Source organism: Liolophura sinensis, chromosome 6, assembly GCF_032854445.1.
Source record: "Liolophura sinensis isolate JHLJ2023 chromosome 6, CUHK_Ljap_v2, whole genome shotgun sequence".
Taxonomy (NCBI): domain Eukaryota; kingdom Metazoa; phylum Mollusca; class Polyplacophora; order Chitonida; family Chitonidae; genus Liolophura; species Liolophura sinensis.
In genome coordinates this window covers 968,890-985,482 of record NC_088300.1, presented here as the reverse complement: position 1 = coordinate 985,482, position 16,593 = coordinate 968,890, and the positions used below count along the sequence as shown (strand labels likewise).

At 41.9% G+C, this 16,593-nt stretch overlaps 1 protein-coding gene across 1 annotated transcript in view; it reads left to right on the top strand.

The window, feature by feature from the left end:
- The window catches only part of LOC135469352 (uncharacterized), a 44,955-nt gene that overhangs the window by 5,358 nt on the left and 23,004 nt on the right, over positions 1–16,593 (top strand). The window contains exons 3-12 of the mRNA XM_064747981.1: positions 10,293–10,420; positions 10,780–10,920; positions 12,895–12,999; positions 13,781–13,898; positions 14,247–14,368; positions 14,664–14,733; positions 15,154–15,212; positions 15,409–15,540; positions 15,845–15,889; positions 16,528–16,572. Coding sequence (XP_064604051.1) covers positions 10,293–10,420; positions 10,780–10,920; positions 12,895–12,999; positions 13,781–13,898; positions 14,247–14,368; positions 14,664–14,733; positions 15,154–15,212; positions 15,409–15,540; positions 15,845–15,889; positions 16,528–16,572 — 965 coding nt within the window. The remainder of the gene's footprint in view (positions 1–10,292; positions 10,421–10,779; positions 10,921–12,894; positions 13,000–13,780; positions 13,899–14,246; positions 14,369–14,663; positions 14,734–15,153; positions 15,213–15,408; positions 15,541–15,844; positions 15,890–16,527; positions 16,573–16,593) is intronic.

The following is a 16,593-nucleotide window of genomic DNA, read 5'->3' as shown; positions in this document are numbered from 1 at the left end:
AAGATAACCGTAGATAACCATGGTCTTTTCTGTTGTATACAGGAGGTGGGAGACCGCCACAGCTGATGCCTTCCTTTTTCTCTCTCTATCTCTCTCCAGTTTAGGGTATAATTATCTGAGGGACTGTTTACTTTATAGTGTATGTCTTCATCACCAGTGTAATATGTCTGTCAGCACAACTCTGCTAATGGGAACAGCTAGTATTAACATATGCATGAGATATGATTATTACCCTTTACTCACCTCAGGCTATCCCAAGCAATCAGGCATTCACTCTACAGAAATAATGGTCTCTTTATTATTTAATGCTTTTAAGCTTGGAATTAATTGAACAGTTTTGATGGAAATTAAAAACTGAAATAATGTCTTGAAATTGTTTTGTTTTTTTTCATGTCTAGTGTTTTAGATTTTTGGAAACAAATAGTATGTAGATCTGTATTTTTAGCGTTCAACCATGTGCACACTTTTAAAGTAATCTCAGACAAGAAGAGCATTGCAGTTAAATTGTGATAGATTGATTGATTTATTGGATTTTTGTTTAATGCCATACTGAAGAATTTTCCTCCTGGCAGTCAGTATTATGGCTGCAGGAAACCTGAGTGCTTAGGGTAAACCACTGACCCTTTTCAAGTTACCCTAAATGAACTTTTTATCCAAAAGTGCATTTCTGTAGGAAAGTTAATGTTATAAAGTATTACTTTCGATTTTTCAAGTAGGATATCATCTGACCTTCCAAACAAACCTAAAATCATCTTTCTAAAATCAATACAATCCTCAAAATCTGGAAAATGAACAACTTAGTCAGGGAGGAAATTCCAGGTCATTTAGAGTATCTTCAGACTATGATATGCACACCATATTGGTGGAGGACTAGAAATCTTCAGTGATTTTTAGACACTGCAAATGGACACATGAGTGTCACTGACCAGTTATTGCAACCGATTATGCCCCACACACAGTGAGAGCGGCCCCACATGCAGTGAGAGTTGCCCCACATGCAGTGAGAGCGGCCCCACACACAGTGAGAGCGGCCCCACGCACAGTGAGAGCGGCCCCACACGCAGTGAGAGCAGCCCCACACGCAGTGAGAGTGGCCCCACATGCAGTGAGAGCGGCCCCACACACAGTGAAAACGGGACAGTCTGCACATTTTCTGTCAAAGTCTGGATTTGAACCAACACCTCATGTTACATAGTGATTGAAAGGCAGGTACATGTACTGTGGTAGAGAGTTGTAAACTTGTAATGGTGCTTGGCTGTATTATAGCTCAAGTATTTTCTACTGACTATAGCATACATGTAGCCTATTCACAGTAGAGACAATGCCCTCATATGGAAAGCAGATAATTTTTAGACAAACCCTGCCCTTCAACCTAACTATGAAATGCTTAAGGAAGCAATCCCCTCAATGTGAAATGAAAGACTAGATGAATATGTAGGTGAATATTGTTTGTTAGTTTGTTATTCACCTGCAGTCATTCTGTGTTTGTGGCTCTGTGATAATGGTTCTGTGTTTGTGGCTCTTTGATAATGGTAATTTCTGTGGCTCTTTGATAATGGTAACTTCTGTAGCTCTTCTAACTTCTGCGTTCATGGCTCTTTGATAATGGTAACTTCTATGTTTGTGACTCTTTGATAATGGTTCTGTGTTTGTTGCTCTCTGATAAGGGTTTTGTGTTTCCAGCTCTGTGATGGTGGTTCTGTGTTTGTGGCTCTTTGATAATGGTAACTTCTGTGTTTGTGGCTCTTTGATAATGATAACTTCTGTGTTTGTCGCTTTTTGATAATGGTAACTTCTGTGTCTGTGGCTCTTTGATAATGATTCTGTGTTTGTGGCTCTGTGGTAATGGTTCATGTTTGTGGCTTTTTGATAATTGTAACTTCATGTTTGTGGCTCTTTGATAATGGTTCTGTGATTGTGGCTCTTTGACAATGGTAACTTCTGTGTTTGTGGATCTATGATAATGGTTCTGTGATTGTGGCTCTTTGATAATGGTTCTGTGATTGTAGCTCTTTGATAATGGTAACTTCTGTGTTTGTCGCTCTTTGATAATTGCAACTTCTGTGTTTGTGGCTCTTTGATGATGGTAACTTCTGTGTTTGTCGCTTTTTGTGTATAAAATTTTGAGGTAATGGTCATCTGTTAGAGGATCTCTGACAATGTTAATGTGTAAGATTTTGTGGTAAAGGCTGTGTCTTAGGGGTTCTATGATAATGTCCCTGTGTGCAGGATTATGTGGTAATGATTGTGTGTTAGAGGTTCTATGATAATGTCCCTGTGTGTAAGATTGTGTTGTAATGGTTGTGTGTTAGGGGTTTTATGATATTGTCCTTGTGTGTAAGATTGTTTGGTAATGGTTGTGTGTAAGATTGTGTTGTAATGGTTGTGTGTTAGGGGTTTTATGATATTGTCCTTGTGTGTAAGATTGTTTGGTAATGGTTGTGTGTCAGAGGTTCTGTGATAATGTCCCTGTGTGTAAGATTTTGAGGTAATGGTTGTGTGTTAGGGGTTCTATGAGAATGTCCCTGTACGTAAGATTATGTGCTAACGGTTGTGTGTTCGGGGTTCCATGATAATGTCCCTGTGTGTAAGATTTTGAGGTAATGGTTGTGTGTTAGGGGTTCGTGATAATGTCCCTGTGTGTAAGATTTTGAGATAATGGTTGTGTGTTAGGGGTTCTATGATAATGTCCCTGTGTGTAAGATTTTGAGGTAATGGTTGTGTGTTAGGGGTTCTTTGATAATGTCCCTGTTTGTAAGATTGTGAGGTAATGGTTGTGTGTTAAGGGTTCTATGATAATGTCCCTGTGTGTAAGTTTGTGTGGTAATGGTTGTGTGTTAGGGGTTTTATGATAATGTCCCTGTGTGTAAGATTGTGTGGTAATGGTTGTGTGTTAGGGGTTCTGTGATAATGTTCTTGTGTGTAAGATTGTGTGATAATGACTGTATGTTAGGGGTTCTATGATAATGTCCTTGTGTGTAAGATCGTGTGGTAATGGGTGTGTGTTAGGGGTTCTGTGATAATGTCTCTGTGTGTAAGATTGTGAGGTAATGGGTGTGTTTTGGGTCGTTTGTGCAAGATTGTTTGGTAATGGTTGTATCTTAGGGACTTGGTGATGCCTGGATCTGGTTGGTGTCAGTTTGTCAGGCTGGCCTGACCCTCCTGTCCTCACAAACTGGGTTAGTGTGTCAGCTGCTCCTGTGAACTGACCTATTTATTGCAAACACAGCATGATCAAATCAATGAACAGAGTTTCTTACACAGGGCACACAAACCCATAACCCCAGCTCACTACACCCCACCCCACCCCACCCTCCTCTCGCCATCAGTCCTCGGCCAATCCATCAGGATAACAGCCAGTACAGCTTGGACTATCCTCACCATTACAGTAATACATGTAATAGCCCCAGCAGTCACTGGTACACATGTAGTCATATTGATTTCCATTCAGATGTGTGGCTGTCCTGCAATGTAAACATTCCATGTTGTGTGTTTTTATGTGCCGTGTCTCATTCGTGTGTGCAGTCTTGATTTCACTGTCTTAGCGACACCCTGTAATGTTATAAATTAAATAACTTGTGAAGTTCACAAAGTGCGGTAGGAATCCATAAAATTTGTTTTCTGTTAGCTCTGACAAGGATGCTGAAGATCGCCAGCATTTGCTGCGAAGATGGGGAAAGATGTGCAGCTGTAGGCCTATTTATGTACATGTATGCTACATGTACAACATATGTTTTAATGTACTCGATATCTCGCATTCCTTAGTCCTGTGTAAATGTTGTGATGACTGTAACATACGTACTCAGTGGTGTTCACCTAACATACAAACTCCATGTTTCATGTACATGTTGAGATGCCTGTATAACATACATGCTCAGTGGTGTTCACATAACATACAAACTCCGTGTTTCATGTACATGTTGTGATGCCTGTATAACATACATACTCAGTGGTGTTCACATAACATACAAACTCCATGTTTCATGTACATGTTGTGATGCCTGTATAACATACATACTCAGTGGTGTTCACATAACATACAAAATCCATGTTTCATGTACATGTTGAGATGACTGTAACATACATACCCAGTGGTGTTCACATAACATACAAAATCCATGTTTCATGTACATGTTGTGATGACTGTGTAACATACATACCTAGTGGTGTTCACATAACATACAAACTCCATGTTTCATGTACATGTTGAGATGCCTGTATAACATACATACCCAGTGGTGTTCACATAACATACAAACTCCATGTTTCATGTACATGTTGTGATGCCTGTATAACATACATACCCAGTGGTGTTCACATAACATACAAACTCCATGTTTCATGTACATGCTGTGATGCCTGTATAACATACATACCCAGTGGTGTTCACATAACATACAAAATCCATGTTTCATGTACATGTTGTGATGCCTGTATAACATACATACCCAGTGGTGTTCACATAACATACAAAATCCATGTTTCATGTACATGTTGAGATGCCTGTATAACATACATACCCAGTGGTGTTCACATGTCTTGTATTTGTGCCGTCATGATCCTGGCTTGTTATTTACATGTACTGTATTTGTGCCGTGCTGATCCTGGCCTGTTGTTTACATGTACTGTATTTGTGCCGTGCTGATTCTGGCGTGTTGTTTACATGTGCTGTATTTGTGCCGTCATGATCCTGGCTTGTTATTTACATGTACTGTATTTGTGCCGTGCTGATCCTGGCCTGTTGTTTACATGTGCTGTATTTGTGCCGTCATGATCCTGGCTTGTTATTTACATGTGCTGTATTTGTGCCGTGCTGATCCTGGCCTGTTGTTTACATGTACTGTATTTGTGCCGTGCTGATTCTGGTGTGTTGTTTACATGTACTGTATTGTGCCGTGCTGATCCTGGCGTGTTGTTTACATGTGCTGTATTTGTACCGTGCTGATCCTGGCGTGTTGTTTACATGTACTGTATTTGTGCCGTGCTGATTCTGGCGTGTTGTTTACATGTGCTGTATTTGTGCCGTCATGATCCTGGCTTGTTATTTACATGTACTGTATTTGTGCCGTGCTGATCCTGGCCTGTTGTTTACATGTGCTGTATTTGTGCCGTCATGATCCTGGCTTGTCATTTACATGTGCTGTATTTGTGCCGTGCTGATCCTGGCCTGTTGTTTACATGTATTGTATTTGTGCCGTGCTGATTCTGGTGTGTTGTTTACATGTACTGTATTGTGCCGTGCTGATCCTGGCGTGTTGTTTACATGTGCTGTATTTGTGCCGTGCTGATCCTGGTGTGTTGTTTACATGTACTGTATTTGTGCCGTGCTGATCCTGGCGTGTTGTTTACATGTGCTGTATTTGTGCCGTGCTGATTCTGGCCTGTTGTTTACATGTACTGTATTTGTGCCGTGCTGATCCTGGTGTGTTGTTTACATGTGCTGTATTTGTGCCGTCATGATCCTGGCTTGTTATTTACATGTACTATATTTGTGCCGTGCTGATTCTGGCGTGTTGTTTACATGTACTGTATTTGTGCCGTGCTGATCCTGGCGTGTTGTTTACATGTACTGTATTTGTGCCGTGCTGATTCTGGCCTGTTGTTTACATGTGCTGTATTTGTGCCGTGCTGATCCTGGTGTGTTGTTTACATGTGCTGTATTTGTGCCGTCATGATCCTGGCTTGTTATTTACATGTACTATATTTGTGCCGTGCTGATCCTGGCCTGTTGTTTACATGTACTGTATTTGTGCCGTGCTGATCCTGGCGTGTTGTTTAAATGTACGGTATTTGTGCCGTGCTGATTCTGGCGTGTTGTTTACATGTACTGTATTTGTGCCGTGCTGATCCTGGCCTGTTGTTTACATGTACTGTATTTGTGCCGTGCTGATCCTGGCGTGTTGTTTACATGTACTGTATTTGTGCCGTGCTGATTCTGGCCTGTTGTTTACATGTGCTGTATTTGTGCCGTGCTGATTCTGGCGTGTTGTTTACATGTACTGTATTTGTGCCGTGCTGATCCTGGTGTGTTGTTTACATGTACTGTATTTGTGCCGTGCTCATTCTGGCCTGTTGTTTACATGTGCTGTATTTGTGCCGTGCTGATTCTGGCGTGTTGTTTACATGTACTGTATTTGTGCTGTGCTGATCCTGGTGTGTTGTTTACATGTACTGTATTTGTGCCGTGCTGATTCTGGCCTGTTGTTTACATGTGCTGTATTTGTGCCGTCATGATCCTGGCTTGTTGTTTACATGTACTGTATTTGTGCCGTGCTGATCCTGGCGTGTTGTTTACATGTACTGTATTTGTGCCGTGCTGATTCTGGCGTGTTGTTTACATGTGCTGTATTTGTGCTGTGCTGATTCTGGCGTGTTGTTTAAATGTAGGGTATTTGTGCCGTGCTGATCCTGGCGTGTTGTTTACATGTAGGGTATTTGTGCCATGCTGATCCTGGTGTGTTGTTTACATGTACTGTATTTGTGCCATGCTGATTCTGGTGTGTTGTTTACATGTACTGTATTTGTGTCGTGCTGATCCTGGTGTGTTGTTTACATGTACTGTATTTGTGCCGTGCTGATCCTGGCGTGTTGTTTACATGTGCTGTATTTGTGCCGTGCTGATTCTGGCCTGTTGTTTACATGTGCTGTATTTGTGCCGTGCTGATTCTGGCGTGTTGTTTACATGTACTGTATTTGTGCCGTGCTGATCCTGGTGTGTTGTTTACATGTAGGGTATTTGTGCCGTGCTGATTCTGGTGTGTTTTTTACATGTACTGTATTTGTGCCGTGCTGATCCTGGTGTGTTGTTTACATGTACTGTATTTGTGCCGTGCTGATCCTGGCGTGTTGTTTACATGTAGGGTATTTGTGCCGTGCTGATTCTGGTGTGTTGTTTACATGTACTGTATTTGTGCCGTGCTGATTCTGGCATGTTGTTCACATGTAGGGTATTTGTGCCGTGCTGATTCTGGTGTGTTGTTTACATGTACTGTATTTGTGCCGTGCTGATCCTGGCGTGTTGTTTACATGTACTGTATTTGTGCCGTGCTGATTCTGGTGTGTTTTTTACATGTACTGTATTTGTACCGTGCTGATCCTGGCGTGTTGTTTACATGTACTGTATTTGTACCGTGCTGATCCTGGCGTGTTGTTTACATGTACTGTATTTGTGCCGTGCTGATCCTGGCGTGTTGTTTACATGTACTGTATTTGTGCCGTGCTGATCCTGGCCTGTTGTTTACATGTACTGTATTTGTGCCGTGCTGATCCTGGCCTGTTGTTTACATGTAGGGTATTTATGCCGTGCTGATCCTGGCGTGTTGTTTACATGTAGGGTATTTGTGCCGTGCTGATCCTGGCCTGTTATTTACGTATAGTGTAATTGTGCCATGCTGCTCCTCATGAAAATCGTCACTTCTCCTTACCCTTTTTTTTCGCACCCTTAAAAAGTTGTAGCAGACTTTCGTACCAAAGTATTAGATTTGACAGTGTTAGAGAAGTTTGTCATGAGGAAAGGAATTGATTCTTGGAGATGATGAAGATTTGTGGAGAATTAGGAATTTGGCAGAAAGTCTTGCTGTGTTGGTGTCACTTTTCATACTATTTTTAGCCTGTGTTTATTGAGCATGTTGACATTGTGAGAAGCAGCATCCCTGCCCCGAATCAGAGACAGCCGGCTGCGGGTGTAATTCAACACCCTTGTCAATCCTCTTAATGGAACTCATGCTCGAGACAATTACATTATTCTTTTTTTTTTTGCATTCCAAATACTGCAGGTTTTTGTCCTGTGACAGTACACTGAATGAGTAAGCCCATTCATCTCCAGCAGACATTTTGGATCGCTGTTCATTCCTAAACGTTTTCCTTCATTTTTTTGTGACTCATTCATGATTAAAACTGGCCAGAATCCCTTTGGGCGACAGCTCTGGGGTATCACTGGGGAGAGGGAGGTGTCGGCAGGCCAAGAGCCAGTTTTTGTTAACCATCGATTCTCATTGTGCGCATATTTAACCCAGATTTGGTTTTTGAGGTTAACTATGTGGGGATAATCCTTGAAGACCTTATGGGGATATGAGCTTCTCGTGTGAGCTGATAGGACCCAGAGAAAGCCTAACTAGAACCCCTCTCTGGTCTGACCTTTCAGTTTTTCTGTGGTTTATTGGGCAGCTAATGCGTAATGTGTATAATTACCCTGCTTCTGGCAATATCTTGGTTGACATTGTATGAATATCTAACATTGCATTTTTTCCCCCATTTGAACACAGCTATTAAGGGTCATTTGTATTTCTTTTTTCTTTCTTGATTGCTTTAATGTAAAACCATTACGTTTACTGCAGAGTTAAAAGTATGGATTTATGTTTAGTTTTTGGCATTTTTATTCAGTTTAAAACCAATTGTTGGACTTTGTCAGTAGCATATTTTAGGTGGATTTTTTTTTTCAACTCAGCACCTAATGGCAGATTTCACAAATCACAATGAGTGTCCAGACGGGGTATTGGAATAATTCAAAAATACCACAGTTAATTCAGGATACCTACATTTTATGCTTGGTAATTTACCTTTACTACATGCTGTAAGATTTCACTTATTAATTATTAATTTGATGACCGTGGGGAATATGATTGGAAAACAGATCAGAGCCACACTTGTGTAGCTGCTGTGTTGAGTCAGTGTTTAATATTCCATAGTGTCCTATAGACAGTTCCTCTGCCCATAAACCGGACTGTCATAATATATTTGTAAGAAATGGCAGACTTGGAGACTTGGCTATAGTAAAGGGTCCAGGCACAATAGAGCACATTGGTTTCTTCTGTGATGCTGCAGTGCTTGTGTACTACACATGTACCTACATGTTATATGAGCAGACACACCAGTAATTGTGACGTAATGAAGGAAAGAACAAGAGTTTATAGCTTTGGACTGCTTTGTGAACAAGCGGTCCAAGGTATATAGCGGTCCAAGGCAAATCGTCCCATGTGAACTACATGTAGCGATTCAAGGCAAATCGTCCCAAGGCAAATCGTCCCATGTGAACTACATATAGCGATTCAAGGCAAATCGTCCCATGTGAACTACATGTAGCGATCCAAGGCAAATCGTCCCATGTGAACTACATGTAGCGATTCAAGGCAAATCGTCCCATGTGAACTACATGTAGCAATTCAAGGCAAATCGTCCCATGTGAACTACATGTAGCGATCCAAGGCAAATCGTCCCATGTGAACTACATGTAGCGATTCAAGGCAAATCGTCCCAAGGCAAATCGTCCCATGTGAACTACATGTAGCAATTCAAGGCAAATCGTCCCATGTGAACTACATGTAGCGATCCAAGGCAAACCGTCCCATGTGAGCTACATATAGTGGTCCAAGGCAAATCGTCCCATGTGAACTACATGTAACAGTCCAAGGCAAATCGTCCCATGTGAACTACATCTACCCTCAGATGATGCTACACAAATGTTAATGGCTGTTTTGATGTGTTTGTCTACCCTCAGGTGATGGCTACTACACAAATGTTAATGGCTGTTTTGATGTGTACATGTATACCTGTCATGCACATGTTAGTGGCTGTTTTGATGTGTTTGTCTACCCTCAGGTGATGGCTACTACACAAATGTTAATGGCTGTTTTGATGTGTACATGTATACCTGTCATGCACATGTTAGTGGCTGTTTTGATGTGTTTGTCTACCCTCAGATGATTGCTACTACACAAATGTTAATGGCTGTTTTGATGTGTTTGTCTACCCTCAGATGATGGCTACTACACAAATGTTAATGGCTGTTTTGATGTGTTTGTCTACCCTCAGATGATGGCTACTACACAAATGTTAATGGCTGTTTTGATGTGTACATGTATACATGTCATGCACATGTTAGTGGCTGTTTTGATGTATTTGTCTACCCTCAGATGATGGCTACTACACAAATGTTAATGGCTGTTTTGATGTGTTTGTCTACCCTTAGATGATGGCTACTACACAAATGTTAATGGCTGTTTTGATGTGTTTGTCTACCCTCAGATGATGGCTACTACACAAATGTTAATGGCTGTTTTGATGTGTACATGTATACCTGTCATGCACATGTTAGTGGCTGTTTTGATGTGTTTGTCTACCCTCAGATGATGGCTACTACACAAATGTTAATGGCTGTTTTGATGTGTTTGTCTACCCTCAGATGATGGCTACTACACAAATGTTAATGGCTGTTTTGATGTGTTTGTCTACCCTCAGATGATGGCTATTACACAAATGTTAATGGCTGTGTTGATGTGTTTGTCTACCTTCAGACTATGGTTGCTACACAGACGTTTATGGTTGTTTTGATGTGAATGATGGACAGTGCATTCTGGCCCTCCGGTACAGGTTTGTGGAAGTGCTAGGGACAGGGCAGTCAGCTGTGGTCATCAGGGCACAGGTGAACTTTCATTTCAGATTTTGACTTTTTAAAAACTTGGAAATCAAGTTAACAAAGTCCATTATTTGATTTGTGTATAATGTTGGTGTTTGTATGTGAAGGGAAAAAACCCTGTTTGGTGTCTTTATTAAGCTTAATAAAAAGGAGGGTTTCTTGCAATGTCCTTTTGCAGCTACTTTATAATAAACACATTTTATGACATCACATTTAATTATATGTAGATGTACATGTATCTTTCTTCTGCCTAAAGTGATCTTTCATTATGCTTACTGATCAATCATTGTAAGCATCAATCTAATAATACGGATAATTTATCTGTAAGCTTCCATGTATGCTGACACTGGTCTTTACTCCTTCAGGACATGTTTAATGGTAACAAGGCTGTGGCGATTAAGATCCTGCACTCACACTTCTACCGGTTGGGTTACCAGGAGACTGACTGTTGTCTCAGGCTGAGGGCAGCTGACCCATTTGGTGTCTCACATGTGTGCAGGTTACTGGTCAGTGTGGTTGTTCACATGTCTGTAGAATACTAGTGAGTGAGGTTTTTCACATGTCTGTAGAATACTGGTGAGTGAGGTTTTTCACATGTCTGTAGAATACTGGTGAGTGTGATTGTTCACATGTCTGTTCAGTACTGGTGAGTGTGATTGTTCACGTCTGTTCAGTACTGGTGAGTGTGATTGTGCACATGTCTGTTTAGTAGTGGTGAGTGTGATTGTCCACATCTGTTCAGTACTGGTGAGTGTGGTTGTCCACATTTCTTCAGAGTTGTTGTGAGTGTGATTGTTCACGTTTATAGAATACTAGTGAGTGTGATTGTCCACATGTTCGTGCAGTACTGATGAGTGTGATTGTTCACATGTCTGTAGAGTACTGGTGAGTGTGCTTTTTCATGTCTGTAGAGTACTGGTGAGTGTGGTTGTTCACATGTCTGCAGATTACTGGTGAGTGTGATTGAACACATGTGATCGTATGTAGCTGTACATGTAGGTGAGGCGACTCAAGCCTCTCACCAATGTGGTTGCTGTGAGTTTGTCTGGCTCATGTTGGCTTTCTATCCGGCTGTACATGGGAAAGTCTGCCAGCAACCTGCTGATGGTTATGGGCTTCCCCTGGGCTCTGCCAGGTTTCCTCCCACCAGAATGCTGAGCGCTGTTGTATAAGTGACATATCCTTTAGTACAACGTAAAATGCCAATCAAATAAACAAATGTACATGTAGGTTACTTCTGTGGTCATATGTTCTGTAAATCACTGCTAAGTTGTTTGTTCACTTGTCTGTAGATTAGGCCTGCTGGTGAGTCTTACTGCTCACTTGTCTGTAGATTAGGCCGGCTGGTGAGTCTTACTCTTCACTTGTCTGTAGATTAGGCCTGCTGGTGAGCGTGACTGCTCACTTGTCTGTAGATTAGGCCTGCTGGTGAGTCTTACTCTTCATTTGTCTGTAGATTAGGCCGGCTGGTGAGTCTTACTCTTCACTTGTCTGTAGATTAGGCCTGCTGGTGAGCGTGACTGCTCACTTGTCTGTAGATTAGGCCGGCTGGTGAGTCTTACTCTTCACTTGTCTGTAGATTAGGCCTGCTGGTGAGTCTTACTGCTCACTTGTCTGTAGATTAGGCCTGCTGATGAGCGTGACTGTTCACTTGTCTCTAGATTAGGCCTGCTGGTGAGTCTTACTCTTCACTTGTCTGTAGATTAGGCCTGCTGGTGAGCGTGACCATTCACTTGTTTGTAGATTAGGTCTGCTGATGAGCGTGACCATTCACTTGTGTGTAGATTAAGCCTGCTGGTGAGCATGACTGTTCACTTGTCTGTAGATTAGGCCTGGTGGTGAGTGTGACCATTTACTTGTGTGTAGATTAGGACTGCTGGTGAGTTTGACCATTCACTTGTTTGTAGATTAAGCCTGCTGGTGAGTGTGACTGTTCACTTGTCTGTAGATTAGGCCTGCTGGTGATTGTGACTGTTCACTTGTCTGTAGATTAAGCCTGCTGGTGAGTGTGACTGTTCACTTGTCTGTAGATTAAGCCTGCTGGTGAGTGTGACTGTTCACTTGTCTGTAGATTAGGACTGCTGGTGAGTATGACTGTTCACTTGTCTGTAGATTAGGCCTGCTGGTGAGTGTAACTGTTCACTTGTCTGTAGATAAGGCCTGGTGGTGAGTATGACTGTTCACTTGTCTGTAGATTAGGCCTGCTGGTGATTGTGACTGTTCACTTGTCTGTAGATTAGGCCTGCTGGTGAGCGTGACCATTCACTTGTCTGTAGATTAGGACTGCTGGTGAGTGTGACTGTTCACTTGTCTGTAAAGTATTCGCTGACTTTGACATGTGAACATTGTGTAGACTACTGCCTGGTGAGTTTGAGGTGCTGTAATTAGAATACTGTTGTAATGGGCTTCTCAAGTTAATGTTTTATACTGATGAGTTTGAGGATTTATTGTTAAAGCAGTTGTGTTTTTTCACTTGACAGAATACATTTTCGTTTGATGACCATTACTGCATGGTGTTTGAGTTGATGTGTGAACCCAACTGGGTGGAGCTCTTCTACCCTGATGACACATCAGCACCCTCAGAGGTAAGCACCCTCACAGGGAAGCACTCACAGAAGTACGCAACCTCAGAGGAAAGTACCAACATAGGTTACCCACCCTCAGAGGTAAGCACCCATAGAGGTATGCACCCACAGAGGTTACTCACCCTCAGAGGTAAGCACCTGCAGAGGGACGCACCCTCAGAGGTAAGTACCCACAGAGGTATGCACCCGCATAGGTTATGCACCCTCAGGTAAGCACCCACATAGGTTACGCACTCTAAGAGGTACCCACCCTGAGGTATATGTAAGCACCCACAGCTGCAGTAGTTTACATTTGGCACCACCGGGCAAGCTTACAATACAACAGTAACAGTTTTAGGATTTCATAAAAAAAGAGAAAAAAAATAAATAGGCAGATGCAATGTTAAGAAATATTTGCACAAGTGTTTGTGATTTATTGTAATAGCTGGTAAGATAACACTTATCAAATGTATATTTCAGAACTGGTTGTTTTGAAATGCTATGTTCAGATGTCAGAATAAGATTGTGTTCAGCTGCAAAATGTATACATATATCTGTTGTAAAATTAACCTGTATGTTGTCCATAGTATTGTTTTAAAAGAAAACATCAACTCTAGCACTTCAGGAGTCATTCCATATATTAGTATTTTCTTTTTAAAGAGCACCTAGTATCTGTTAGGCCTTATTTCACTCAACATAAGAAATTAAATCTTTTTGCTAATTTAACAATTTGTTTTAAACATATATGGTGTGAAATTGATGGTTCATGATAAAATTGATGTTTTCTTTTTTCTTTTTGCAGGAAATCTACTCCAAAATTCGCCAAGTAGCTGTGCGACTGCTCATGGTTCTCGGCTTCCTTCGTCAACAGAATGTCATCCATGCTGACCTGAAACCAGACAACCTACTTCTTAAAACAAGTGTGTAACACAGAGAAAACCTGAGTATCTCCCATGTGGCAGTAGTCAAACCAACATCTGAAATGTTTCCTGAAAGAACATTTCGAGTCTGTTTTACATTTATTGAAGATCACCTGTCATCCACCAACACCACAGCCATATTTGTATGTCATGAAAAGTCATCAGTCAATACAATAAGACATATTTTATTATTTGTTATTATTGATTGTGGAACAGACAATGTTTCCAGTAACAGTGTACAAGTGTTGATGGAATATGTTGTGATCCCCTGCCAGAGTTTTAGGCTGTGATAGGTTGGTGAATCCAGTCCTGTCACTGTAGTTATTAAGATGGACTTACGTTTTGCAGAAGGTGACCTAAACTCCCTGCACGTGGCAGATTTTGGAAACGCCATTCACTGCGTGTATGATGAAGTTTCCCTATACTATGAAGACTTTGATCTCCAGACTCTACTGTACAGGGCACCAGAGGTAAGGGGACAACTATGCCAGTCTGGATTGCACCTTTAGGAAAGTGTTGTACTCTGTAACCATACTTAACGGCCCCTCCCATGACTGTAGACAAGAAAGCTTTGTGCCTTTAGCAATGTTCATGTTGCATGTCACCTTTAGCAATGTTCACATTATATTGGCTTGTTGTCTGTGGACTGTATATTGTATTGTGTGTGCTGGTTGTTGTAGGTGATGTTTGGTTTACAGTTTTGTCAGGAGACAGGCCTGTGGTCTGTTGGTTGTACACTGTATTGTATGTGCTGGTTTCTTGTAGGTGATGTTTGGTTTACAGTTTGGTCAGGAGATAGGCCTGTGGTCTGTGGGTTGTAATCTGGTTGTTGCAGGTGATGTTTGGTTTACAGTGTGGTCAGGAGATAGACCTGTGGGTTGTACACTGTACTGTATGTGCTGGTTTATGTGTTGTAGGTGATGTTTGGCTTACAGTTTGGTCAGGAGATAGACCTGTGGGTTGCATACTGTATTGTATGTGCTGGTTGATGTGTTGCAGGTGATGTTTGGTTTACAGTTTTGTCAGGAGACAGGCCTGTGGACTGTGGGTTGTACACTGTATTGTATGTGCTGGTTGTTGTAGGTGATGTTTTGTTTACAGTTTTGTCAGGAGACAGGCCTGTGGGCTGTACACTGTATTGTATGTGCTGGTTTATGTGTTGTAGGTGATGTTTGGTTTACAGTTTGGTTCAGGAGATAGGCCTGTGATCTGTGGGTTGTACACTGTATTGTATGTGCTGGTTTATGTGTTGCAGGTGATGTTTCGTTTACAGTTTTGTCAGGAGACAGGCCTGTGGACTGTGGGTTGTACACTGTATTGTATGTACTGGTTGTTGTAGGTGATGTTTGGTTTACAGTTTTGTTAGGAGATAGACCTGTGGGTTGTACACTGTATTGTATGTGCTGGTTTATGTGTTGCAGGTGATGTTTGGTTTACAGTTTGGTCAGGAGATAGGCCTGTGATCTGTGGGTTGTACACTGTGTTGTTTGTGCTGGTTTATGTGTTGTAGGTGATGTTTGGTTTACAGTTTGGTCAGGAGATAGACCTGTGGTCTGTGGGTTGTACACTGTACTGTATGTGCTGGTTTGTGTTGCAGGGAATGTTTGGTTTACAGTTTGGTCAGGAGATAGACCTGTGGTCTGTGGGTTGTACACTGTATTGTATGTGCTGGTTTATGTGTTGTAGGTGATGTTTGGTGTACAGTTTGGTCAGGAGATAGACCTGTGGTCTGTGGGTTGTACACTGTACTGTATGTGCTGGTTTATGTGTTGCAGGGAATGTTTGGTTTACAGTTTGGTCAGGAGAAAGGCCTGTGATCTATGGGTTGTACACTGTATTGTATATGCTGGTTTATGTGTTGCAGGTGATGTTTGGTTTACAGTTTTGTCAGGAGATAGACCTGTGGGTTGTACACTGTACTGTATGTGCTGGTTTGTGTGTTGCAGGTGATGTTTGGTTTACAGTTTGGTCAGGAGATAGACCTGTGGTCTGTGGGTTATACACTGTATTGTATGTGCTGGTTTATGTGTTGTAGGTGATGTTTGGTTTAGGGGCCTCCGTGGCTCAGTCTGTTAGCGCGCTAGCGCAGCGTAGTGACCCAGAAGCCTCTCACCAATGCGGTCGCTGTGAGTTCAAGACCAGCTCATGCTGGCTTCCTCTCCGGCCGTACGTGGGAAGGTCTGCCAGCAACCTGCGGATGGTCGTGGGTTTCCACCCACCATAATGCTGGCCGCCGTCGTATAAGTGAAATATTCTTGAGTACGGCGTAAAACACCAATCAAAAAAAAAAAAAAATGTTTGGTGTACAGTTTGGTCAGGAGATAGACCTGTGGTCTTTGGGTTATACACTGTATTGTATGTGCTGGTTTATGTGTTGTAGGTGATGTTTGGTGTACAGTTTGGTCAGGAGAGTTGTGGGTTGTACTCTGTATTGTATGTGCTGGTTTATGTGTTGCAGGGAATGTTTGGTTTACAGTTTGGTCAGGAGAAAGGCCTGTGATCTGTGGGTTGTACACTGTATTGTATATGCTGGTTTATGTGTTGCAAGTGATGTTTGGTTTACAGTTTGATCAGGAGATAGACCTGTGGGTCGTACACTGTATTGTATGTGCTGGTTTATGTGTTGCAGGTGATGTTTGGTTTACAGTTTGGTCAGGAGATAGACCTGTGGTCTGTGGGTTATACACTGTATTGT